Genomic DNA, 27,070 nt, shown 5'->3' on the forward strand with positions numbered 1-27,070 from the left:
GCAGACCACCTAGTAGATTTCACTGAAGCACACAAAAAGGACCTGCAAGTTCCACCTGCAAGTTGACCATTGGTAAGCTAAGCTCTAACCCCTTGTTCATAAACATGGACGAGCTAATTATTTATTTGACACGTCTGCGAGGTTATGCCATAGAGCAGCAACAAATTCGTGCGTCTACGACAAGTTCTGGGGCTGAACCTGCTAAACCAGAATAAAAACACGCCTAGGATGCGGAATGCAGCTTAAAATTATGGCCAGCTGGAGTTAATCATAGTGCAGAAGTGCTCAATTATGTGTGATAACATAGCGTCACAGTAACCGTTCGTAGCAAGCTGAAATGTGGACAGCTGTCCTTGCAGCTACTAACTGCGTTTAGCTGCGGGCCGAAAATTGTTTCGATCGATGTCAAAGATAACTAGGGGGAAAAAAACGTCTCACTCAAGTGGTTATCTCAAACAAGTTAAACGCCTCGACAAATGCACGAAAGTAGTTATCGAAGCACGCTAGCGACCCAAAGAGGCAGGTCGGTGCTGAACAAATCAACTGTCGTACCGGCGTTTGTAGAAAAAATGGAGTGGAAATTCTAGTGACAATAAACAAAAAATGCATTTAATTAGACCCGTAAATGGGAGATAAGACACTGACCTGCAGGGTCGAAGGCGCAGGAAAGTGAACAGAAAACTTTCCAACGCAAAACGGCTAAAAACTAGAAGCATACCGACCGCACATGCATCGCTCGGGCAGTACCCCGAACGGAATAAGAAAAAAAAAATCCTCCCCGCGAATTAAGTCGCGGTGGCTTCAAGAAACGTTAAACTCTAGCGTTGCTCGAACACTCTGTCCTAAGTTTAATTACAAACGCTGTCGCTGCTCCGTTCGCGACGGGGAAAAAAAATTAATTGAATGACGCAGAGTTGACGTCTGACCTACAGTGACCCCACCGCCCCCGCTCCAGCGCGACGACCGGCAGTGACCACGTGATTCGAGCGAAAGAAACACGCAAGCAGATGCCCGCCATGTGACTTCCCCGAAAAATGTAAACAGTGGGCGAAGGTCGGGTCGCGACCATCGAAATAGCTGCGAAAAGCCGCACGACGTGCACCGTTTAAACGCGATCAAATCGAGGCAGCCGTCCAGATGAGCGTCCCTACTCCTAAACGCCAGCGGCCGCTTGCAGTTTGTGGCCTTGAGACAATTTCGCGGCAGGGGGGTTTCCCGAGCCGACAGTCATGACTCGGAACCGTCCGGCATGACGCAAGTAACCAAACTCGGTCAAGCCAAACTGTGCTCCTATGCGACAAGACGACGGCGCGTCGCGGTCAGGACAAGCAGGTTTAAAGCAATACGCACCCATTTTTCGACTTTGTCAGCTGAACATCTGACCAAGCGCGCGGAGAAATACGCAGATCAGCGAAAAAGGATGGCAGCGGGTGGGCATTCCTTGTAACCCGGTCAGCTGTAACGGCGTCTCCTAGGTGCATTAACGCGGTAGGAATAAAAAAACCATACACTGCAGTAAAATTACTGCGTTTTAGAGCAACGGGTAAAATCAACAGCACCCATTCTGCGTAGGGAAGCGGTCTTTCCGCTAGCGCCGCTCAAATTCCTCGTCGCCGATATGCCCGCAAAAGACGTACCCGATGGGCACGGCGTTTGCGATTCGTTACAGAGCTGAGAACATCCGCGCCGTCGCAGTACAGCGTCCGCTGTGACAATAAACAAACGTGCCAGCGTTGGAAAACTATGCGTTGATAGCGGAAAAAACGCGGTTATCCTCGACGATGTCGTTAGGGCTAGCGTCGTCTTTCTTGCCTTCCAATCACTCCACCAACCATTGTTCCCCGCCGCGCTTCAGACTCACCTCTGAATTGTGCGATTCGGTGACCTCGGCCTTCGTAGATCTCCGTGTAGCGATCCTCGGCGGAGGTTCCGCCGCGGAGGACTTGTTTCTCGTCTTAACCATGTCGCTCGATGTTCAACTCGCCGAACGAAGCATAACCAGCGAGACGCGGGCAAACACCGCCTAGGCCTAACGATTCCCGCGGAGTCGGCGGACCGGAGGGAAAACTTTCCGCTCGCTTCCGCGTAGAATCGTGCTGCTCTCACGCGCGCTTCGTCACAATATCTTCGCGATGCACACACAAACAACACGATGCTTTCGTTCCGAACAGCCACCAAGCCACCTTCACAACACCTCACAGCACTAAACCAACCGACCTCCGACGACTGCGCGCCTGACGACTGCCGCCTTCGGCTGAAACCGATGCGCGCGGGCGGCGTTGAAAATTGGCGCGTTTTCGGAACAATCAGCTGATCGCCGCAAAAATTGGTTTGCCTGTACGCGCGTTTTTAATTTTCTATCATTAAAACGTCAAAGTGGGGCGAGGGCAATTTTTTTTTCTTCTCATGTTCAGCGTTTCACCTTGCGGTGCGTGTCACGAGAAGACAATTAAAGATCTTGGCGAAAGCAAAAGAAATGCATCGTGGTCCGTGGTGGCGCCATTTTTTTCTTCGAGTTTTGATAGGCAACCTGCTAGTTTTCGCACGCTTGGAAAACAAAATAAAGCACGAAGCTCTCGCGAGTGACGCGAACGTTTCCCAAGTCTATTTTGGGTCCACCTATTGTTTGCAACGGGCACTAAATGCACGAAAGGAGTCTCTCGCGTTTATCTGTAGCGGGGAGGGGAGCGCCGAGAAAGCTAGCAGACGACGCCGTTGCTAAGTGCGCTCGTCTGCTAGCCGCTCCGGGCCTGTTTTTGCGTGTGCGGTTGATTGTCCTCTCGGAGCTATCGAGTGACAGCTACGGCGTGTCGTATCTAATCATGGCCAAAGGCCCTCGGCTGAGGTAGAGTATCACCGCCTCTGACTGTCGCAGTAGATGCAGTGGCTCCGACGAGCGAGGTTTCGAGAAAAAATGGTCGCCGGCTGCGTCACCAAGGTGGACGTTCACGATGTGCGCTTTCCGACATCGCTTGGCTGTCACGGTTCTGACGCGATGGTGAGTGCCACATTACGCTATTGTGAGGTCGTGTTTCGTGTTACAGCTTCTCTCTGTGTTATTTCTGGTGTCAGAACGATGTGTCAAGCTTGATCTGCATTGGCGATCTGTTGCTGCACCTAGCGACAAAATGTCTATTCGCTGCATGTGTATTGAACATTTATTCCCAGTATGTGTAACCTAATTTCTTCGTCTTAGACTGATCAGGGTGTCAGCTCAGACGTCATTTATAAAACCAGGTTTCAAATATGGACCTGATATTCCTGTTGTCACACCTTCTTGTGTATCTGTGATCCGAACAAAAGCCGCATGCTTTACGTTTAACGCTCTCTTGTTCTTCCGACACGCAAAGCACACGGATCCTGACTATTCCTGCGCCTACGTCGTGATTAGCACCGATACTGATTTCCAAGGCCACGGCTTGACTTTCACTATTGGACGGGGTACCGAAATAGGTAAGCATTATACATCGCATTTGTTTGTTGATAGAGTTCGTATAACTATACTAAGTATATGTGATGCTGCAGCGAAAATAACAAGAATGCCCGCGAATGACATATCATAAGCAACATTTATAGTCGAGGTGGGGTGTTATCTTAGGTAAAGAAAGCTAGAGTTGCTTCTCTATTTTATCGGGACAAAATGTTTATTCACGTAATGCTTGTAGATGGCGCGATATTACCTCTTCGGGTAAAAGCACAAACGTGACAAAGCGTACATTTATAACATTGAAAAAGAGAACATATAATAACGGCTTGTGTCCTTGCGTGCGGTGAAATGGATTTGGGAGCGATTTTAAATGGAATCCACATTTTCGTAACAAAAGTAATTCGCAGACGGATATCTACGGTGTCCCAGCAAGCATACACCAAGGTTTAAAAACCTTGCAAAGCCGTGTATATCTATATAGTTGCATGTTGTCAGCAACGACCTGAGGAAGCGTCTCATATTTGTGCTCTTCCAAGTTAATATGTTTATAACGATAGACCAACTTCTTTATTTATTACAGCAGTTACAGCAGATATTCAAACACTGTAGGTGTTACAGAACCTTCAAAAATAATGCTTTTTGCGTGTTATCTTCTGCGTTGCTTCTTTCATCTTTCTTCATTTTCTTTCTTTTTTTTTGCGCGTAAACGAAACCCCGCGAAATATAATACCATACCATGCGGCTATACATACGCGCGCACGTGGTCGCATGTTATTCAAATACGATAGACTAAATAGTATTATAAATAAGTCAAACACTGAACTCGTAAAGTTTCCAAAATCTTACCGTTGCGCAACGGGCCAAATAACATGAAATCGATGACGTCACACTGACGTCTGTCATCGAGGTTTCGGCACGAAATTTAACACAAATGTATGTACTAAAGTTTGGTCTTCTTATTTTCTACAGTGGGCATCTATTAATTCGACTTCTCGCTTAATTCGAACACACTGGAAAGTTCCGGCCAGAAATCGTACATTGGCTATGGAAGGAAAGCAAACATCACTTCATTCGAATTTGAGAGCACGACACCTTGTCATGCGCGCACCAGTTACTAAAAGCTTGAAAACGCAAGAAAATTGATCAGACGGCTTAGAGCTGTTTCAATTAAATGAATTTTTATCTTTTAGTGGATTTATTCCCGCTGTTTTCGTGGAGTGTCACGCCAAGACTAAACTTGACTGCATCTTCCTAGAATTAGCGAGCCAACAAACACTGACTCCAAGGACAACATAGGGGAAATTACTTGTCCTTAATAAATGAAATAAAGAAACGATAAATTAATGGAAACGAAAGTGAGTGAAACAACAACTTGCCGCAGATGGGGAACGATCCCGCAGGTGGGGAACGATGCGAAGGTTGTGGGATCGTTCCCCACCTGCGGCAAGTTGTTGTTTCACTCACTTTCGTTTCCATTAATTTATCGTTTCTTTATTTCATTTATTAGGGACAAGTAATTTCCCCTACGTTGTCCCTGGTGTCAGTGTTTGTTGGCTTCTTATATATGATATGACTAATTTAAATCGGGCCCCTCGGTTAACCCCCTTTCTTCTCATTTATTAGACTTAGCGAAAGCATTCGATAATGTTGATCATCGGCTGCTTATACTAAAGCTACACCGCTTGCGTATTGACCCGCTGTTGGTCAGTGAATGTAGTAATTTATTCCTAACCGCACACAGTTTGTTTCCGCTATCGATACTTTTTCTCATGAGGCAATCGTGCGCTCGGGTACACTTTGTGTAGTTGTGTTCTAGGTCCATTACCTTTTTTTTTAATATATCAGTGGTTTAACAATTAACAACAAAAATTCGTCTATTTGTCTTATTGCTGACTATTGCGTTATCTACCGGAAAGTTAATAACGATGCTGATGTCGAATCCCTTTCTATTACGCATTGGTGTGGCCTCTGGAAAATGGAACGTAACTTTTCTAAATGTAAAACAATGAGGGTTACCTGTAACCACACGCCTTTCCTTAACTATAGTCGTATTCTTTGAACGCAATGCCGCTTGAATCTGTCCGGTCATCTTGGTGTATACATCACTAATTCTTGTTCATGGGCTGATCACAATGACCACATAACCAGTGGCGTAGCTAGGTCGTTTGGCCCCCGGGGAGGTTTTCTATCAGTACTCCCCCCCCCCCCCCGGGTGTAGTGAGGAATGCGAGTAGATTTAAAATTTTCGGGGAGGGGCAGTATTGTTTCAGCACCAGCACAGCTAGCCGCCTTGGATACCGCACATGCCCCCCACCCCCCCCCCCCCTCCTCTCCTTCCCGTCGCTTTGGTTCCCAGACATCACGAATGTAGCAGGTATACACGGTGTTTCATTTTCTGCATTAAATATACCGCAAGGTGCTGTACTGATAACTATTGATAAGCACATCTGCTGTCAGACTGTAACGCTTGGCAGCTAGTACAGATGCAGCATTGTGGAAAATATGGCTCACAAATAACAAACATATTCTAATGAAGTTTTAATTAGCGACTTTAGAGACGATGTTGCCTTTTTTTTTTAATTGAAGCCTGACAGTCATATGTTGCCCAACAACAATGCCACAGAATCCGTCGTAGGCACTACGGCGTGCAGTATTTTGGCTGTGGCCAGCCGTGAACCCGAACGAAAATTAAATAGCGCGTCAGTGATTTCCTCATCCTATTAGCAAACTCCATCTGCGTTCCTGCGTGCTGCGCGGGTGACAACGTTATGACGATTATAAGTTATCTTCGCTCTGATCCATAAAGCCTTTCCATATTTGCTGCTATTGGCAAGCGTCATTATCCGAGCTGTGGCACCGCCGAAAGGTTCGATTCCTGGGGTTACCATGAAAATAAAAAAAGAAAGAAAGAGAGAGAGAGAGATGAAGCCCGCGCCAGCGAGAGCTTGCGCTACTTACAGTTAGTGTCTGCACTCGCAATGGAGAGGGCAGGAATATCGACGTCACTGGTGCAGTATTTCACATTTGTTTCGGCACTGCCATAATGGGCCACCCACAGTGCCAAAGTGCTGCAGGCTCGAGCACCCAAGACGATTTTGTTTAGAGGAAAAACTTTTTGTTGAGTTACTAATATGAGTTTGGGTCCTCAATTTCATAATTGTAACGTTTCCTCTATGACTGCTATTTGAGCAGTTATTTAAGATATCATCTTTCAAGATAGCCCGAGGACTAAACGGAAGAGGGACCCAGGAGCACGGTGCCCAGGAGCCACATCGCCAGACTATGTTTAGCGACACCTGCTTTGAACATGAGCGCATGGCGAGTGGTTTAGCGACCACTTAGCAAATTTAATTTTTTAGCCCGCACATTCGTGCAATTATTAGGTAGAATGTTGATCATGCTGCAGCCGACAATTCTGCGGCACTACACTTCTGGCACATCGGGTACATGAGCTCGGGCTGCTGGTTACCGGAGCATCTTAACTGTTACCGGAGCATCTTAACCTACTGAAGCCGGCGGAAAGAGGGCGGTCTTCAGAGTTATATGACCCCCCCCCCCCTCCCGCCTTCTCGCCTGTTACTACGCCACTGCACGTAACATAGTATATTCTCGGTTAGCGAAAACGAAAGTTGTCCCTTAGGGGACCAGTTTCGTTTAGGTCCGGCCACGGCGGCCGCATTTCGATGGGGGCGAAATGCGAAAACACCCGTGTACTTAGATTTAGGTGCACGTTAAAGAACCCCAGGTGGTCAAAATTTCCGGAGTCCTCCACTACGGCATGCCTCATAATCAGAAAGTGGTTTTGGCACGTAAAACCCCATAATTTTATTTGGACATACTACTACTATAACGCCATTGCTAGCGCATTAATACGATGTCCTTATTAACTATAGCTCTCCTAATTGTCCTTTTATATTTAATCTATTTGTTCTGTCATCTTATGTCCAGCTTTTCTCGTTATTGCTTCATCTTTTTCGTGTTTTTTTTAATACTTACATGCTCCTGTTCTTTATTTTTTACTGTATATGGGTGTGCCAGCACTCAGACCTTAAGATTTTTCCTGGACAAGTTTAAGAAATCGTTGATTATTAGGTTATTATTATTATTGGGATAGAGTTTTCCAATTAAAATGGCGCTGTTCTGTCTAGCCGGTTTTCGTTTTAATTTTTTGTTTTCTTCATTCGTATACGTACGGAATGTTGACGTTCTGCCCCGTGACGCAGTGGTCGCCGCAGTCCGGGCTCTGGCTCCACTCGTGGAAGACGTTTCGCTGGAGTCCATATACACGAACTTCGGACAGTTCTGGCGCAAACTCACCAGCGACAGCCAGCTGCGATGGGTGAGGCACTGCCTTGCATATGACAAATGTGCCTCCATACATAATCGTGACCTCATCGTAACTACATGTAACTTTGCTTCATAATCACGTTCGCAACTGTACTGCGCTACAAAACTTGTATGCGTACAATTCGCCATCCTGAACAATGTGGTATGCACAAGAGGGGAGGGGTATTCTGTAAATGTTCACCCAGTGGGCGAGTCCATTTCTCCTGCTGCTGAATGCTGATTGGCTGGGCGTGACTCTCTCCTTCGGACGCGTACCCAGCCCAGCCAATCAGATCTTCAGCAGCGGACGAAATGGACATGTCCACTAGGTGGACACTTACAGGATACTCCCCCCAGAACTCGTAAAACGGGCTATACATTTTGAATTTCCCGCCCTCGAGTTCTCTTAGTACAAAGTGACGTCATCTTGGCGTCGTGGCACGTGCTGCGGAAGAAATCTAGCCAGACGTACGCCGTTAACCATAGGGTTTCCTGCGATAATTACTAGAGGGACGCATAAAACTCCATGCCGTTACTCCCATAGAAACTCTATGGTAATTACTCCCCCCTACTCCGTGTCCATTTTCAGAATCACTTGTTCACGCGTTCTTCCCTTCCAGATCGGGCCAGAGAAGGGAGTCATTCATCTAGCCACAGCAGGAGTCATCAACGCCCTGTGGGACTTGTGGGGGAAAATTGAGGGCAAGCCGGTGTGGAAGCTACTCACGGACATGGTAACACGCAACAACGTGCTTGCACCTTATAGCTTGGACGGCTGCGAGCTCGTTTTACTAAACGCCCCAGCGATTGATGGTGCATAAATGTAAAGATAGGTGCACAGTACGTCCCTCTATATGTGCGTATACTTGAAGCACAGCATTCGCGCATGTCACACACGTTTACCGCTAAATAAAATGACGTCATCGCGCTTCTAGCAAGGTATGCAGTTTTGTACAAAAGTTACCAGGCAGCGGCGGGCAGGACTAGAGTTGCTGTGCCGGGCCACTGCAGATATGTGAAGTTTTTTTCTATTTTGTTTTTTTATGTCGTAATTAAGGCAGCCCTCCCCTTAGCGTGGTGTAAGATCTCTAACGTCATTGTGAATTCTCATATCCTATATATGGTCGAAGCTTCCGTGTAAACGTGTGTGTGTGTGTGTGTGTGTGTGTGTGTGTGTTTGGCAAAACTTGCACAATCTGCCGTGCGGTGCCGTGCGCTGAGGAAGGAAGGGGAAAAAAATTAATAAAGACAATCTTCATTGTGGCGCAGTGACAGTCGCCGTACGCGACGCTACATCTATATATAAATGCGATTTCTGTTAGAAGTCGGCTTATCGGGAACGGCGGACGTCAAAAAAAAAAAAGAAAAGATGGTGTTTCAATTTTTTTGCTAATCAGTGTGAAATGCAATTAATCTATTCATGTAGCGCAGCTACGTTTCTCGCTTTTTTTTTTGTTTTCGCTGGGAAGCCGAAACTGCGCGCTTGAGGAGCGCGAGAAACCACACGTGCACGAGAAACGTCAGCATGGTGACGTCCAATGACGTCACCCGGTCTGCGCTACGCAAGCCGAATCGTATTTCGACGGACGCGTTGACGTCGGTGACCTCGCTGACGTAAACAATCTGAACGAGGCGGGAAGCATCACGCGTGCAGCGCTTTCGGCGCTGTTTGAGCGCCCTGTCCCGCTATCGGATCGAGCGAGAGAGAGAGAGAGAGAGAGAGAGAGAGAGAAAATGTTTGTCGACGAATGTAAAACCACGGATGGCGTTTTTAAAATCGTGTAAATTGCTCTACTCTCGTGCAACGTTCCGCTGTCCATTGCAACATGCATGGCTTGAAATCGTGCAGGTAACTTACAAGCTAATTAATTAATTTTTGATAATTAGCGAACATACTGCAACGGCCATACTTTCTCACCTAATATCCTCCGCGCTCAAGGGACGAGCATTAGTGAAGGTACCCTCGCATCGGTTAAATTGTATTTTAAAAAAATCTGGTTCGGTTAAAGTAGATAAGCAAGCATTGCTGGGCAGTACCCATACCCCTTTGGCAACTTGGAACAAACCACTAAAGCCATTAGTAAATTTTCCAGAAACTTTTCTGAGGTGCCACCAGCATGCAGCTGCTGTATGTGGCTTACCTACACATGCATGATTTTTTATCAGTTAACAATGAAGATTTTTTTATAAGTAAAATAGAACGAAATCTGGCGGCGTGCGACGCTGGCAGTAAAGCCCCTCGATAATTTGAAAGTAGCGACACTCTCCTCCTCACGGCGCTTCCTCCTCGATTATCCTCGCCCGCCGGCTGCGCACGGCGCGCTATGCCTCCTGGGCTCCCGCGGACGGGCCACAGGATTCTATGGAGGCGTGTTATTTTGGGCCAGTTGCGCGCCCCAGTGGGGTTGAAAATTTTGAAAAATGCTAATAACAGCATCGATAATGCTGGAGGCAACGTTTATGAGGAGGCTGGTTTTTTCTTAAAGACGTATGAACGGGGTATACTGATTTAAAGGGAGCTTTGAGGAGAGTTCTATACTCCAGACAATATTTCTGCCACACGATCAGATGCTTTACTTCGTGCGTATGATCTAGTATTGCTCGTGACACATCTCTTCATGTGTGGCTTATTAAGCGAAAGCCTTAGACCTCTGTTTCAAGGTCCCGTTCTGAGCTACAGAAAATATCATGTGACCGAAGGAAGGCGGGAAGCGAACCAAAGCATGTGCAGCCGCGTATAAGAGATGACTAATGATTAGCAAAGTAATGATTGATTAGTGATTGGATTAAGATGAATCCGAGTGTATTAAGGAGGATTAAGGTGCATTAAAGTCAATGAAGGTTCATTAGGGTGAATAAAGATGGATTAAGGTGCATAAAGGAGGACTAGGTTGGATTAAGGTCGATGAGGTTAATTAGGGTGGTTGAAGGTGCGTTGATGTGCATTGAGGACGATTATAGTGGATTAAAGTGCATGAAGAAGGATAAGCGTGGATTAAGAGGGATTAAGGTGCATTAAAGAGTATTATGGTGGGCTAGGGTGGATTAAAGTTAATGAGGAAGCATTACGGTTGATTAAGGAGGGTTAGAGTAGATTAAGGTCGATGAAGGTGGATTAGGGTGAATTAAGGATGACTTTAGTGGATTATGGTGCATTAAAGTGAATGAAGGAGGATTGAGGTCGATGAACGTGCATTAGGAGGATTATGGTAGACTAATCGGTCTTAATAATAAATGAACCCCAATTCACCTTAGTCCACCCTAATCCACCTTAATGCTCCTTCATCCACCTTAATACAACCTAATCAACCTACATCGCCCCTAATGCACCTTAGCCTACCCTAGGCGGTCTATAATCATCCTTTATCAACCCTAATCCATCATAAACCGTCTTAATCCTCCTTAATCCTTATTCACGCACTTTAATCCCACTTAATGGTCCCAATCTACCTTAATACACCCTAATCCGCCTCTATCAAACCGAATCCAGCTCCATGGTCCCTAATCCACCTTAATCTACCCTAATTCATCCAAATCGGTCTTAATCCTTCTTTATCAACCCTAATTGACCTTATTCCACATTAATCGACCTTAACATTCCTTTATCCACCTTAATCCTTGTTCATGCGCCCTAATCAGTCTTCATACCCTTTCATCAACACTTCACCTTAATCCACCATAATCCTCCTCCACGCACCTTAATCTTTATTTATGCATCTTAATCCTTCGTAATGCACTCTAATCCACCTGAATCTTCTTCAATACACTCTAATCAACCTTAATCCTCCCTAATCCACCTTATGTCAACCACTGATTCATTAACTTGGGTAATCACTCTCTTATACAGGGGTGGACATGCTTTGGGTCCCCTCTGGCCTTCCTTGGGTGACGTGGTACTGTTGTGACGTGATAGCGTCATGACGCGTACAGTTGCTGGGAAAGGAAACCGAAACAGATTCACGGAAGAGCTAATCATAATAAATTATTTCGAACATTCCAAGGCTTACCGGTATTTTTTTCCATAGAGTTTCGAGGTCCTTCATGTGAAGCGAAAAATGAAATTCCGCAAAAGTTGTGTCCATGCTCCTTCATTGGAAGTTTACGTACTGAAGCACAAAGATGTGAATTGCAACACAGCCCCAAAGCGCTCGTTACAATGTAGTTTGTGTTAATTTGCATTTATTAGCAGCCCAGAACTATATAACCAGCAACAACCAGCACTGCTCATAGCTATATTTACTAATCACTCACTTTGCCTTGACGCTTAGTGAGTCATATAGTATTCTGTACAGTGACTGACAGAGTAAAATGCATTTACGTCTCTTGTGGGAAACTTTACAAATGGCAACGGCATGTAACCTGCTTCCTGCCATGATCTAATTCAGCCCAGTCCACAACCATTTGGTTGTCTGCATGGCTGTTTTCAGCACGATGTCTGCCAATGTATTGTCTTAGTTGTGTCGGCTACTATATCCCATTTCCCAATATGGAATGGCTAATAATTCAATTTAGGCCAGTTTTCTCATTGTGTTGGTCGATATAGAATGTTCTTGCCTGCCTTTCAGAGTCCACAGGAAATAGTGTCCCTCATTGATTTCCGATACATGTAAGTTAAAAGCGAATTACTATAATTAGGGACACGCAAATGCATGCTCGTGATTGGCTGGCTTATGGAAGGATATTTTTTTTTCCACTTCCTGTTCAGTTCTGACCTGCTGACCAAAGAAGAGGCCGTTGGTAATAATTCAGCCAATCTTACATATATGTCTTTTGCAAAATTTTTATAGCTGCTGCTCATAATGCTTGAATTCTATAACTACAGGTCTACTTGAAGAAAAGCAACAAGGCAAGGTTAAAAGAGGTAAGCACATTAACAAAATACTGACATTGATTTCTTTCACTTTTAAGTCATTGCAACCACAATCAACTATTTTTCTTGACACAGTCCTTTAGTAGTAAACATAATAAATTGAAGTTAGCAGAATGGTACCTACACCTTGTTTCGGTAGCTGCTGTGTACACGTAGTTCTACGTATATACTAAGAGCTTTTTAAATGTATATGATATAACAACAAATTAATCCTTAGGCATAAAAAAGTAGGTTAAAGAGCAGCTGAACTGTGTAGCTGACCTTTGTGTAGTAGCTATTTTATTACTTTGTTGTTCATTTATTCAGTAACACTGCCATTTTGTTTTACGTGAGACAAACAATTGCACATAAAAACTTATTTAGTGTGACATAAGGGATGTTACTCAGCCACATAGTGTTCTATTTCGTTATCAGTTATTTGTTTCATCTAGTTGCGTAAAAAAAAGGGTAAGAGTTAAACAGTTTTTAGTGCAAAAAATAGAGTGTACCAAAGAAGAAAGATTGCTGGAACCGAATGCTCCGCAGCGTTCCACTGCAGCAACTGATGCAACATAAGCACTGCTCTATTACACGCACTTAGTTGGAACAAGCAAATATGCAATAATAACAAAAGGATGCATGCTTTCTGAACGACATGCACAGTGCAGCACACAAAAGTCTGCATCAAAGTTCCACGTGGCATATTTCATTAAGAGGTCACCTTGAAAGCGCATTGCAGTTTGATATGCAAAGACCAATAGCCCTATTAACTAATTAAGTAGTAATGTCTAGTTCCAAAAATGCCAACTACCGGAACTTATTTGAAGTCAGCATCCTGTCTCATCTGTTCTTATTGTCTCGCCTGCTCTCGGTGCTGGAAGTAACATCATGCCCAAACGAACTGCTCGCCCACATACCATTACATAGAGCCAACTGAAGCGCGAACATAGGGTAAACACTGAACAGAAAGCAAATGTCAGACATATAAGCTTTTGGGGTAACATGTTTGGAGCCACTAAACCCTCGAGAGTGAGCTTAAAAGCTGACACAACTCTTTTTTCTTTTCTAAAAATCAGAGAAAGAAATGCTGGCAAGTGGCTTTCCAGCCTACACAACTGCCTGCGGGTGGCTTGGCTACACAGACGAAAAGATTAAACAGGTGAGCATGGATTGACAGATTCGTGATGTTGTAACTTTCCGAAACAACACCGAGTCTATGAGCGATGCCGAAGTAGGGAGCTCTGTATTAATTCTGATCGTCTCGGGCCCTTTAGTGTGTGCCTAAATGAAAGTGCACGAGTGTTTTTTGTTTTTTTTCGCTCCCATCGAAATGCCGCTGCCGTGACCGGCAGTTGAACCCGTGACCTTGTGCTTGGCAGCACAACGCCATACACAATAAGCCAGTGTGGTGGGTACAGTGGGAGGTAGTTGAAGGTTCATTCAATTGCACATTACAGTCGGGCCTCACTGCATTTGCATACGACGTGCAAATAGCTCCATTTGTGATAAGTATGCATTCACTACAGCCAACATCAGTGAGCAAAATGTTTAGATTGATTTCGCTATATGGAGAATTAACTGTGCAATTAAGGAACTTCTTACAAACACAGATGGAGAGGTTAACTAGAAGCGAGTTTCCAGTTTGCTACCCTTCACTGGGGTGGGAGATACAGGGATTGGAAAGAGGGTTACAGACATAAATATCACATAAGCAGTTTACAGCAACAGGACTTTCTGGTGCACGGCACTCTTAGGTGATAACAGAAGAGGTGCCACGCCTCTGAAAAACTTGCATGTACCATATAAGACGTTCAAATGCCGTTTAATGCCGTTGTCTTCTGCTATGCACTTTGGCAAATGAATATGTAGCCAGTATTGCCAAGGTTCCTTTGGTAGCTTCCAGATTCAGGATTTTTCTGACCTAATGTAACTTGCTTTTGACGTTGCTATTTGGATTGAAATTCAGCGCTAAGCCACAATACATACTTACTTTCCAGTTGTGTCAAGACGCCCTTAAGGAGGGATTCACGAGGCAAGTATTTCAGCTATGCCCTTTTCTGCTAACATACAAGACCTGCAACAAACTCGAGCACAAAGACTGACTGTCTAAGATGTCTTCCTAAACAAATACACGATTGCTTAGCAGCGACAGTCAAAGCAACGTACAATGGCATGTTTAAGAAAAGGTCTTCCTTAGTTTTAACAGCTCCTCATGCATCCACAGTGGCAGGTAATAGAACTGGCATCCTTTGTTTTGCTGTCTTCCACAGCTGCTGAGCTGCCACGAAAGAGAAACGTGATTATTAGACAAGTAGGTACTTAATGTACAAAACGAACCTCAAATTATTTAATTTAAGAAGAAGCTGCCAGTTACATTATTGAACTGAGCATTTCTGTGATATGAGAGAATATATGGCCTGCAAGAACGTACTCATTGTTTCATAAATAAAAAAAAGTGTAAAATGGCATTTTGATAAAGGCACATTCGAGTGCACGTGGCATTCACGCAGTTCATGTGTTATAAAAAAGAAAAGAAAAAAATAATTTAGCAGGCTATTGGCTTGCCTAAATGGCACTTACTTACAGGGCATAAACGTGGAGGCTTACGAAAAGGGTTCTACTTAAATTGAGGACGACACCACGAGCTATGGAAAGAAGAATGATGGGTGTAACATTAAGGGGTATGAAAAGAACAGATTGGGTGAGGAAACAAACACGAGTTAATGACATCTTACTTGAAATCAAGAAAAAGAAATGGCCATGGGCAGGACATGTAATGAGGAGGGAAGATAACCGATGGTCATTAAGAGTTATGGACTGGATTCCAAGGGAAGGGAAGCGTAGCAGGGGGTGGTAGAGAGTTAGGTGGGCGGATGAGATTAAGTTTGCAGGGACGACATGGCCACAATTTGTACATGACCGGGGTAGTTGGAGAAGTATGGGAGAGGCCTTTGCCCTGCAGTGGGCTTAACCAGGCTGATGATGATGATGATGATGATGAAATGGCACTAAGGTAGTAGCAAAATTATTCTTTTACAGCTTCAAGGTGAAAGTTGGACGAAACCTTGCTGATGACAAGAGGCGGCTGCAAGTTGTCCGCTCAACAATCGGTGACAAATGCAAGCTGGTGAGATCAATTGTTCAAGGCTGGGGAGGGGGGGCTGGGGTTGGGGATTCTTTAAGTGTCCACCTAGTGGACTGTTCACTTCGGCCACCGCTGATTGGCTGTAGCTGTATGAGCGAGAAGGAGGCAGGCCTTCCTCATTCTCACTCGTACCTCAGGCCAGCCAATCAGTACTGCCGCAGCATTTGAAATGCACAGTCTGCTAATTGGACACTTGTAGAATAAGGCCCCCTGGAGGCACTACGCAATTTGTGTAGGGTGAGATATAGAGGTTGGAAAGAGGGTTACAGATATAAATATCAGACAAGTAGTTTACCGCTACAGGACTTATGATGTTATGAAACGTGATGTTATGAATGACATTATGAAAAGATGAATGCCAAATGTAAGTGACCCACTGAGCCGGGAGGTCCAGAAAATTTTCCCGGTTTAGCAAATCTATTTACTACTGTTGCCAAGTTAACATAGTGACTCTGGTATGAAGCAATAGTTGAGCCTTGTTACAGTGAAATCACATTTAACATGAGAATACCTTTATTACAGCTGGTATTGGTTAAAATAATTGGTTAATTACGTGCTGACATTGGTGATAAACAGTTTAGATTTGCTTAATTATCTCATAATTCATTTTATCGAGGCTTGAGTTCAAAAAGGCCCAAAATTGACTTAGTTGGTCGTGGTCTTTAATGACTGGCATGTTGAGCATATATTTGAGAAAACAACAGTGAAAGGAAAAATCAGTGTGCTTGTTCAAATTTGCGTTCTACCCCTGTCATTACAAAACCAGAGCATCAGAAGCACTAGCATTATATGTGCTATGGGAGTGTGTTGATGTACTGAATATTTTCAGCTGCACCATCTGTCATGATGAACTATACCACACTGAGATAGCTTGCTTAGCAGCAACTGATAAGTAAAAGAACTTGCTAAAAAAAAGAACTGTACCAGTAAAATGCTATCCAGATTTTCTGCATACTCTGTGCCTGGATGCAGGTTAGCCCGTGAGTAAGTAATGTAATTGAACTTTTGGTAAACAATTGGAACGGCCTTTTTCCTGATAACCTATACTGAGCACAGCTACCCATTTTCTTTTATTACTACTTTTTGTTAAACAGATGGTAGATGCCAACCAGTATTGGGATGTCAAGGAAGCCATCTACTGGATGAAGGAACTATCCAGCTTTGGAATTCATTGGATTGAAGAGCCAACGTCACCAGACGACATCCTTGGTCACGCAACAATCTCAAAAGTGAGCTGCACGAGATGTCTAGAACATAAAGCAAATCAAATATTTCGGGATGACTTGCACTTTCTTTTTGTCCCTTCAGCACCTATGCTTTACCTGAAATCGGTGCTGAAATGTGAGCTTACATGAAAAAACAACGAGCTGATTCACTAAAGCGACGCCTGTGCATGAGACAGTGAGCTATGATTAAGACTAATGGCATGTTCGGCTGGTTGCTTCCGAGCACTCTAGAGTGCTCTGGTGGCATGCTTTACATTCCCCTGGTCGAAATCATGTGCTCCTCGGCTGCTTCTTTCAGAGCGCCATGGTCCAGCTCAAAGTGCTCGGAACGTTTGACCTCAGAGTGTGACTGAGATGTGGCAGAAATCTAGTCATGTGGTCACTGCAAATTCTGTTGTTGTCGCCGCACCTTCAGCGTGGCAAGTGCATGCCACTGGTTTGTTGTGCTTGCTTACAACGCTGTTTTCGCTTCAGGCCTCCAATTGCTTTGCTGAGTGCCTATATGTTTGCCTCGGGCATGCTTTCGCTGGCTCTGACCCACAGCAGGCTTTGCGTCGGGTCACAGCAAGAAAAAGCTGAATGCACTAAATGTTTCCGCGTGTGCTACTGAGCATGAGAAATTGTGTCAGAACCTGTTTTTGTACCCTTTTCCGTCACTCTTGTAAACAACACAACGCATATTTTACGCTGCAGGCTCTAGCCCCGCTGGGCATTGGAGTGGCCACGGGTGAGCAGTGCCAGAACCGAGTGATGTTCAAGCAGTTCCTGCAGTCCGGGGCCTTGCAGTTCTGCCAAATTGACAGCTGCCGACTGGGAGGTGTCAATGAGATCCTCGCTGTCATCTTGATGGCAGCTAAATGCAAAGGTGAGACCCACTTACTGACATGCAGAATGCGAATGCATGCAGACCTTCTAACCTCAAGAAGTAGAAATACTAAGGCCAGAAGCTTAGAAGGGGTAATATGCTAGGGATTTGATTAACTGCTAGAATCGCTGCCTTTCTTTGTGCAAAAACTGAGCCACTTGATGACAAGCAGGGTGTCGAATGGAACTCGAATCGAAAACTGTACCTAAACTGGAATTTCAACCTCAACTGAACCGATATTCTTACAACGTGCCTGAACCTGAACCGAACTTGAACATAAAAAAGATTAGCTATTACCAGTTTGGCATGAAACATCGTGCATACAGGGTGCTCAATAGATTCATTGAAATATTTGCTTCCTCAGTTGGCACAAACCACTAGGAGATGGTTACAACTCGCGAGTTGTGTTGTGCTCGAGAATGTGGATAGACCTAGGTAGAGACGCTTGGCACTTCTGAACTCAACCACGCCAGTTCTGTCCCATGGACAAAACTTTGTTTCAGGGGCTCCACAGAATCACCATTTCTGCTGAAGCTCCAAATTCAGCTGTTATAGGTTTGCGTGCTACTACGTTATACTACGCAACTACATTGCCTCTTTTTGTAGTAGCCTCTTTTTCGTTACCTTTATTGTCCTCATGCACCAGATGTGGTCATATTGTACCACATCGGGTGTATGTGTATGAAATAATGTGAACAAACCTTTTTGTTGCTGAACAGACTCCATGAACTTTTTAAATAGTTTTTTTGTGAATATCCATATTCGATTCAATTACAATATTTCAGTATTCGAACACCTCTGTCAATTTCTACTGTGGCAATGAGCCGGAGAGCCCCATTCCTTCCACCTCCTGACAAAATCTGCACGTGTGCCATGCGGACAAGTCATTAGCGCTGCGTAGTGTGTCACCATCATAGGATAAGATAAAGTTTACTGTGCTAAACCAATTCACGAACCGGTTTGCAAGACGTTATAAAATTTAATTCCTCTAAACTGGAACTAAAATAGAATGAAATTGGAGCACGTTGAGCCCGAATTCGAACCTAACCGGTATTTTTTGGGGTTTGACACCCTGATGACATGAGTTTAATGAAACATAGGTGTCCACATTGACAAGCTTCATTCATAGCTTCACGCTAGTCACATGAATGATGACTTTGTTTCATATTATGGATCTTCCTTCGCATTGTTGCTTTTTGTGGAACCCATTATCTAAATCAATATTCCTGCACTAAGAAAGGATCATATAATTTACTACCTTGTTAATCTAGATAGGATATATGTTAAACTTACTCTTAAGTTTATGTGTACTGCTTGCATACTAGAGAAGGAACGTAGGCTAAATGCAACATAGTGTTACAAAGACTTCTGCTTCTGAAGTTGGCTGCGACTATACTGAAGGTGCATTTAACATGAAAATGCATTCATTATATTTTTTATCCATCATAAGTATATATTCGTTACACACTGATATTATCATGAAACATTACATTTACCATACCTAATAATTTATTATACTAAGATTCAACTGTATTACAGTCAATGATCAATGAGCATGAGTAAAAAAAATATAGGCACAGAATATTGCTCCTCTACAGTGTTCCAAGCAAAATACACTACCTTAAGTACAGTGAAAGAGCTCTGACAAATATGTAGTGCATTACTAATTACTAAAAGAGAAAAAAAAGAAACTCAGACTTGCAATATATAACGCCAACTAAAACATTTGTGGGTAGCAGTAAGAAATCTATGCAAATATGACAGCTTTTGGGTGGCAAACACTAGTACTGTACTTGAAAACGTGAGTTTGTAATGCCAAGTTCTTACCATTCTTCATGTCAAATGCAGTGCCGGTTTGCCCCCACGCTGGTGGCGTGGGCCTCTGCGAGCTAGTCCAACACCTGTCATTCTGGGACTACATTGCCGTCTCGGGCACCAAGGACAACCGGTGAGCAAGAGACGACACCCTAATGATCCGCGCAGCTTTTGCAAGCTCTGGATGGATGACTTTAAAAATGGACTGTGTCTAGAACAAATCCCAGCTGCACAAATTATGCACCGATTTCAACTATAGGCATGGTCATAGTTGCCGAATCAGAGTTGTGACTTCCTAGCAAACTGACCAGCTGATGCTACCGGAGGCCAACACCCAGACAGGATCTGGGAAAACCCAGATGGTTTTTGATATAACCAAGACAGTTGGACCCAGAGACCATGACAGTCTCGGATTGTCTTGGAAATCCTGATGGTCTCTGGAACCGTCCAAGTGGCCAAGAAAACTGAGCTGAAGCAGTTCTAGTGCTTGAAGGTTGATCCTCAATCGGGTTGGCTGGGTGGTGCAGCCTCTGGGTGAGCCTAGAGACTACACTGCACAACACTTGGGAAATACATATAAAGAACCTGTTGCAAGATGCAACAATGTTCCAGCTAACACCTACCAGAGCTGCAGAAAATGGAGCACTGATCAGTGTTAACTCGAACATAATGCATTTTGCCATAGACATTGGGGTTGTATTTCCCTGAGCTGGAGCTGAGCACAAAACTTCTGCTAAATGGGTATTACATTTAAACCTAAATACATAACGAAGTTGGTAAAATGGGCAATTTGCTTTGTTATGTTGAAATTTCGCTATACTGAACTTCAACCTTGTATGCAGATAAGTACAGTCGCTGATGGATTCTTCTTACACGGAAGGAGCTGCAAAATTTTCCAAATTATCAAACAGTTGGAAAAAACAAATGTAAATGCAAAAAAAAAATCATTTTGTTGAGTTTGAGAGTCAGTGAAGAAAGATACAGTTTCATGCCACGTCGACGATATCTTCACATTGGTCAAAACGAAGCCAGCCACGCTTTCGTGCCCGCTTCGCCCCTGTGGCTAACAGTGTTGCCCGCAGTGAGACAATGCTATCAAAAGCGCTGGAAGTGGGGAGCGAATGCGTATTCTGCCTCGCGCTTCAACGCGTCTTCGAAACTCGAGATTATGCAACCGAGACATCCCACATGATGCCATGCCATCTCAGCACACCCACTCTTTGCACACGCGGCAGATTACATCTAAAAAGGTGCGCAGGCTGCTTTTGCGCTCAGCTGCACTAACAGCCATACGCAGTCACGACTGCACTAGAAAAAGAGATGCGCGAAAGAACTCAAACACAATTTGCATAGATGTGCCAGGTTCGCTTATTTCTCTGACGCCAAAGGAATTTGTGTGCTTCAAACATAAAACGTCTTTTTTTTTTCTATGTGCACATCTGTTGGTGTCAGTGGTTCTAGGGTGGAACCTGAATGCCTTGTCAAACTTTATGGCTGATCCTGATATCATTGCACAGCCGAAGGTAATATTTTAGCTTGAAGCAGGAAGCTCTTATTCTGCAATTAGCCTAGCATTTACATTAGGAGTGCAATGCCATTAAGCTGTGAGAGGACTCACGGTGGCTTGATGCTCTTTCAGAGGTGAAGGGCAGATGCAATGTGCTTTTGTGGGTGCAGCTTGTACTGAATTCTTTGGTCGTCACCAACAATACTGTCTGACTCTTGAAATAATCCAGCTGATGAAACACAGCTTCAAAATATTTACCATAGGAAGTCTTCCAACATTTTCATTAAAACAGGCAACCTGGTTTATATACATTGAGGGTCACTGACGTCTCATGTGAATTGTGCCTTTTGGGCTTCAGCTTCAGACATGCAGGTCTTCCACTTAGCACAAGTTTGTGAAAAGAGGTTGAAAGCCAATTTAGAAACGACTCCAGGAATGGTAAACAGCGAAATCATTGTATTGTATTGATTGCCTGTCTCGCTTCCAAGCCTTTTGTGTATTATATATTTTTTTTGCACTTTTCAGCGAAATCGAATACGTAAGTCACCTGCACGAGCACTTCAAGAGCCCGGTTCTCATTAAAAATGGCTGCTACATGCCACCACAGGTAAGACTTTTCACATCGCAGCTTCCAACGTCTTAAGAGGAAGTGCTGACCAGAGAAATGATTGTGCTTGGCAGCCACTGAACCCAATTTGATTACATTTGTTGCACAAAGCTAAAATCTTGTGAGTGTAGCAAGGAGATCGTTTATTTAGGCTGTCAACTTTGAAACAAATGTTACTGAAAATTGCGAAACAGCTAAAGAAACCTCAAGTACCAAGTTTTCAACTCCGTAATCAGTAATAAGTAAAGACATCGCATTTCTGCAAGCTGCATCTAACTTTAAGACATCTGAAGCAGGCAAAACTTATCTGCTATGCACTGCTCTGAAACTTACTACTAATTTGTGAGCAGGACTTCTACCTATACCCTTGTAAGCATTGCGACAGTTTCACATAAGTTGTAAAGTCGCATATTGAAGTTGTCCACTTCAGATGCTCTAACAGATGAAGCTTACGGTACTGTGATATCCGTTTTCAGTGCAGAGTTATGGATTTGTAAAACTTTGTGCTTTGATTTGCTTTTGAACTTACTGATTTTCGGCGAGGAAGTATAAGGCCCTATATCAAAATTCTGCTTCCTACAGTAGCTGGACTTTAACTTTCTCAAATGCAATAAATTTTACTGAAATGGATCCGTGAGAGTTGTGATCCACGAGTTGCTGCTTGAGAGCACTTCTGTACTCTACGTGCATTTGAATAGGAAATAGGGAAGAGAAAAAAATCATTTGAGCTCTATTAGTAAATTACCCTTCCATAATAAAAAGAAAAGCCACTCTTGCCACAAGAAGATGAATGATAAGCCAGAGAAGACGGGGAAAAAAATGAGTGGCGTTGCCAATTCCCAAACTAGCTAACGGTGACATTATGAATTTTGATGCTGTCTGTTTAGGCCGAGTTAAAATTTTTATTAATAAAAATAAATTACATTGTATCTACAGGAGCCAAACTTCGAAAGGTTCAAGAATTTTTATGGAACCACAATGGCCGAATGTGAAAAGATAATTTGCTACTTGTGATGTCATACTGATGTCTTGGCACTGCGATTTTGGCAATGAATTTCAAAAATGAAACATTGACCAACATTTTTACTTTTAATAATCAACCTATCCCTGCGAAATCAATTAAGCTAGCTCCTCAGGAATATTTCATCAATGTAAACTGATTCAGCGTTTCTTTTTAGCATTCCCTTTAAGATATCATCCTTCCTGTCGCAAGGATGATAATCCTTCAAGAAAGGCCTTGTTCATTCGCTGTTTTACACATTCTCTGACTCGTAACTTTTCTTCTTTAATTTCAGGCACCGGGCTATGGTTGTGAGATGTGGGAATCATCCATTGAGCAGTACAGCTATCCAAATGGATCCTACTGGAGAAATTTCCCGAGGGCTCGCTAAAAGCTTGAAAGTTGTCCACAGACAATAAACAACACTCCAGAGGCCTTAACTGAATAAAAGCAAGCTCCATCGAATGATTGAGTGAAAAGGAGAAAAGTAAATTAGTCACTGTGACATTATAGCCCCAATCAGCAAAGACAGTGGCCAAATGCAAGAATCCATCTGACAGAATTCATCAGGAAGGCACTTCATCCCTGGTGACTTCATGATGGTATTATGGGGCTGATGCAAACAAGAGGGGAGGGGGGGGAGGGGAGGAGAAGCGTAGTACGCTTCCTGTGGGATTGCACAGAATTAAAACACATTACCAGGTTAAAGGAACATGCTGTCGGTGAAATTGTTTGCCAAAATATTTAATTCTTTAAGCTGCAGATGAGAATTGAAAAAAATAAATATTTAACAGGCACACAGGTAGGGAGAGCAAGGGTGGTGGTTTAATATACACTAATAAGGAGCATTGCGCCTTTATTAATGAACATAGTTGACACTGCTTAGCTTCCCATGCATAAGTGCATTATATTTCGTTAGCAATTTACAAGATTTCCCACACAGTAAAGCCTCACTAGATCGAACGCTGATACCTGGAAATATCGGTTCAGTCAATAATTCTTCCTGGTTCGGTCTCAACTCCACGTGCCAAGCCGCACAGTACGTATCTTGTAAAGATGATCTACCAAAATATACAGCTCCTGGTATATTGACCTTTTACGGGAAATTTAGTGGCAACTGGATCCTATGTTGAAAGGCGCAATGGGGTCTGTTTACAGCCAGGGGCTTATATTTTTGTGATTTCACTTATCAAGAAACTATTCCCTATGTTTACAACATCGAGTTAGCGGGGTTCCACTGTAACAGCAAAGAACTAAGATGTAAACCACCTACCTGCCAAGTAAACATTAAGATCTGCCCCAAATCAGGTTTTCTTTTTCTTTTTTTTTGTGATCGTATATAGTCACGTGTAAACTAGCAATTGCTATAATGCAAGACTCTTGCCCAGCACAGTGTTGCCAGAGCAAATAACTTCACTAGCAAATGTCCACACAAGGATTTTCGAATGGCTCACATCTGAGCTGAAAGGTTTTCTTCTGGAATATTTATGCACACATTTCTGGCTTGCGTCTAAGCTAAAGGATTTGCATGTGAACCCTCTCTTTGCAAAGATTTCTGAATGGCTCACGTCTAAACTAAAAGGCTTGTGCCTGAAGTCAAGATTCACTAAGCCAAAGTGTTCCTTTATGGTATCAGGTTTGCTGAAATGAGTGAGATAAGACTTGGTGGCCTTACAAAGTATCAAGCTAACTCACAGTAAGAAAAGAGACATATAACTGTTTATTTTACGCGTCTTTGTATATTACAGTAATCAAAAAGAGAAAAAGACGGCACCGGAATGTTCGAAGATGCATCTGTTACAGAGTATCAACGATCGTAGAAACATTGCAGTCGAAATTCGGCACATGCTCACTTAACTGAGCGCCACATGGACTAGGATGATGACCTAAAGTGGTCAAAGGTGTAGTCAGGAACATAATTCAGCACCACCTGCACGAAAAATGCAGCACAGAAAAAAAGGAAAGCTTCAGAAACATTGCAACAAAATACTAATACAGTGGTACTGCACTCTATTGAAGTTACATCAAACACAAAAATGCCTTCGTTACACCATTATCCATTCTAAGCGTATATTCGCTACATGCTGTTATTGGTGAGAAGCATTTTAGGCACAAGTCGCAGCACAGATATATAAAGGCTACCCACCTTGCGGGGCACGTTGCAGTGCCGCACAAGAATCTCCAGGTAGGCCATAATATTGGTCGTCTCCACGGAGGCATCGGAGAACTTGGTGACGCTGTATGGAAAGGTGACAAGTCTCATGCAGGTTCAACTTCCATGGCACATGCTTAGCACAAGCGCATGTAAGCACTTATCAGCCTCAATTGCATGCAAGCACACATCAGCACTGTCACATTTGAAGCTAGTATATAACAGGAATATTTAGATTCCATTTGATTCAAGAATTTCGCTGTTCAAACAACCTTGCATACAAGGGGGTCTTTGAGCACTAACAGCTCTGAGCTGTTGGCAAATGGTGGCTGGCAGACCCCACGAAATCGTGAAGCCGGGTAAAGTCGAAATCCACACCGTTTAGGCAACACCGACGTACCTTACGGAGCCCTCCTCGAGCAGCGAGCGGACATACTGTCCGAGGTAGGCCAGGAACTGGGTGACGTTGTCCTGGTGGAATTGCTTCAGGAAAGTGAATGACCCCAGGACAAAGGGAAGACCATCTATAGAGTCCACACCCCGCTTGCTCAGCAGGCCGCCTGCAACGCATGGTAAAAAACTCGAGTTCATTCAGAGGTCGCTCACGAATGCAAAACACATCTTCATTCACTGCATGTAAGCCGCGTTGCTAAAGAATGAAGACCAATAAGCATGCCTACCTTGTGAGCTCACATATGTGAACTTTGCCAAATGTGTTACAGTGAAGAGCATCATGAATAGTGGCAGGTTCCCGATGGGCCTTGTAGTCGCATAAATCTGAAGTGACGCAGAGAAAAATGTTTTTCTAAATCAGAAATCACTTTATTCCTGCTGTATAACTCTTTACAAAACAGAAATATTTGGACTGGCAGCCAATGGGCTAGTGAACAGTCCAACACAGTCGCACCACGCCACAATTAAATTTCTGCTACAATGTGTTTTCAATTCCCTGTAAGGATCCCATGGACTCCAATGAATCAAAATTCCCTCCACAGCGGGTTGATTTCTTGAGCAGTCTTCCAGTTACAAAGAAACCTTTTCTGGGTGCAAATCCCTCAATATAACATACTAACGGTTAAAAGTTGCAACAAATACCAGAATCAGTCTCCATAAAGTGTAACGTATTGGCTGGCCGCAACGGAGATAGTTTACATTTTTGTAATGCTGTAAATGAATTTCTTTTAGCTCAGTGTATGAACAGACACTCGGAAAGCCTAAAGAACCCATAACGGCTATCACGGCGAGGGTAAGTTCCCGACTCTGTGTCGTCGTAGTCTGGTCCCTGCATGGGCAAGCAAGGTGCCATGCTCACCTTGGAGAGGGGCTGGTACAGACCGCACCAATCTAGGTATGTGGCCAGTTCCATGAGCAAGGGATTGTCCTCCTTCGGGTATGGCTTGGTGGGGTCCCTATGGTGGGCCTTGACCTCTGCTAGCAGGGCACTGGCGATGGCAATAATGTAAATCAGAGGCTGCCAGAAACGTTTGGGGTAAGTAAACCCGCTGTCCTTAGTAATGGTCAAGGCAAAACATGATGTGTTGCAACAAGTTTACCCTAAGTGACATAGTATGACATAAATTTAAAAGCACAGGCTAATTGTACTCTATATCATAAGTCATTTGCAGCACTACCGAAGGTATGAGGCATGCATAGGCAATATCCCTGCGCAGTAGATTACAGTTCAGGCCTAACTGTCCGATTAATGGCGATATTATATAGTCGTGTTATTATTTGGTACATAATATGTTACAGCGATAAGTGACATGTTAGCATCTTTGCACATGCACATCATATACTGTGAATTCATCAGCCACTGAGCAGACAACGGGGCTTGAATGAACACATGTTGAGAGGCATTTGGCCCTTCTGTAGGCTAAGGAGTCTCGCAGTTCTTACAGTACTGCAAACGACTTATGAGAGGTGGTGTAGTTATTCACACCTAATGCTAAAAACATGCATTAGTACTGGAATGTACAGACTCTCATGCGGGATGTAAAGAGGCATGTGTGCGTGCCTTTTTGCATTGCATAATTTGAGCTGATTCATTTAAACTCCGCCAGAATTTTAAGGAAAGTTTAAAACCCTGATGGCTAGATAAATGGAATCAACAATACTACTGTCATTGGATCATTCCTGTCTTGTCTCACTTCA

The 27,070-nt window shown here is 43.7% G+C and overlaps 3 protein-coding genes across 10 annotated transcripts in view; 1 reads left to right on the top strand and 2 right to left on the bottom strand.

Moving 5' to 3' along the window:
• Window positions 1-2,315, bottom strand: part of LOC135918656 (ATPase family AAA domain-containing protein 2-like) — a 60,780-nt gene extending 58,465 nt beyond the window's left edge. Inside the window, exon 1 of one of the 7 annotated variants that reach the window (XM_065452289.2) lies at window positions 1,862-2,315. In XM_065452289.2, coding sequence (XP_065308361.1) covers window positions 1,862-1,963 — 102 coding nt within the window. In that variant the 5' untranslated portion in view covers window positions 1,964-2,315. Of the gene's footprint in view, window positions 1-645; window positions 948-1,350; window positions 1,595-1,861 lie in introns of those variants that run through there. The other 6 variants (XM_065452285.2, XM_065452288.2, XM_065452287.2 and 3 more) reach the window with 6 other exon arrangements.
• On the top strand, window positions 1-23,551 carry LOC135918663 (mitochondrial enolase superfamily member 1-like). Of its 2 annotated transcripts, XM_065452305.2 has the most exons (16): window positions 1-72; window positions 2,876-2,998; window positions 3,351-3,453; window positions 7,651-7,766; window positions 8,374-8,487; window positions 12,319-12,359; window positions 12,459-12,490; window positions 12,576-12,614; window positions 13,679-13,761; window positions 14,600-14,634; window positions 15,642-15,729; window positions 16,842-16,976; window positions 17,667-17,838; window positions 19,687-19,786; window positions 21,686-21,767; window positions 23,063-23,551. In XM_065452305.2, exons 2-16 carry the CDS (start codon window positions 2,879-2,881, stop codon window positions 23,156-23,158), a joined length of 1,356 nt encoding a protein of 451 aa, XP_065308377.1. In that variant the 5' UTR covers window positions 1-72; window positions 2,876-2,878; the 3' UTR covers window positions 23,159-23,551. The 2 variants fall into 2 exon arrangements, with proteins under 2 accessions (XP_065308377.1, XP_065308376.1); XM_065452304.2 differs by lacking the exon at window positions 1-72 and having other exon boundaries at window positions 2,695-2,998.
• A 913-nt stretch (window positions 23,552-24,464) lies between these two features.
• The window catches only part of Strump (WASH complex subunit strump), a 39,615-nt gene continuing 37,009 nt past the window's right edge, over window positions 24,465-27,070 (bottom strand). Inside the window, exons 23-27 of the mRNA XM_065452294.2 lie at window positions 26,232-26,361; window positions 25,600-25,696; window positions 25,320-25,479; window positions 24,914-25,004; window positions 24,465-24,697 (exon numbers count right to left, since the gene is read on the bottom strand). Of these exons, the coding sequence (XP_065308366.1) occupies window positions 24,641-24,697; window positions 24,914-25,004; window positions 25,320-25,479; window positions 25,600-25,696; window positions 26,232-26,361 (535 nt within the window). The 3' untranslated portion in view covers window positions 24,465-24,640. The remainder of the gene's footprint in view (window positions 24,698-24,913; window positions 25,005-25,319; window positions 25,480-25,599; window positions 25,697-26,231; window positions 26,362-27,070) is intronic.

This window comes from Dermacentor albipictus, chromosome 6 (genome assembly GCF_038994185.2).
Source record: "Dermacentor albipictus isolate Rhodes 1998 colony chromosome 6, USDA_Dalb.pri_finalv2, whole genome shotgun sequence".
In the NCBI taxonomy this organism is placed as follows: Eukaryota; Metazoa; Arthropoda; class Arachnida; order Ixodida; family Ixodidae; genus Dermacentor; species Dermacentor albipictus.

Coding starts and splice junctions, on each gene's coding strand:
- LOC135918663 (XM_065452305.2), top strand. CDS start 2,879: ATGCAGTGGCTCCGACGAGCGAGGTTTCGAGAAAAAATGGTCGCCGGC. Junction 16,977..17,666: donor GTCACGCAACAATCTCAAAA/GTGAGCTGCACG, acceptor TTTACGCTGCAG/GCTCTAGCCCCGCTGGGCAT. Junction 17,839..19,686: donor GATGGCAGCTAAATGCAAAG/GTGAGACCCACT, acceptor TGTCAAATGCAG/TGCCGGTTTGCCCCCACGCT.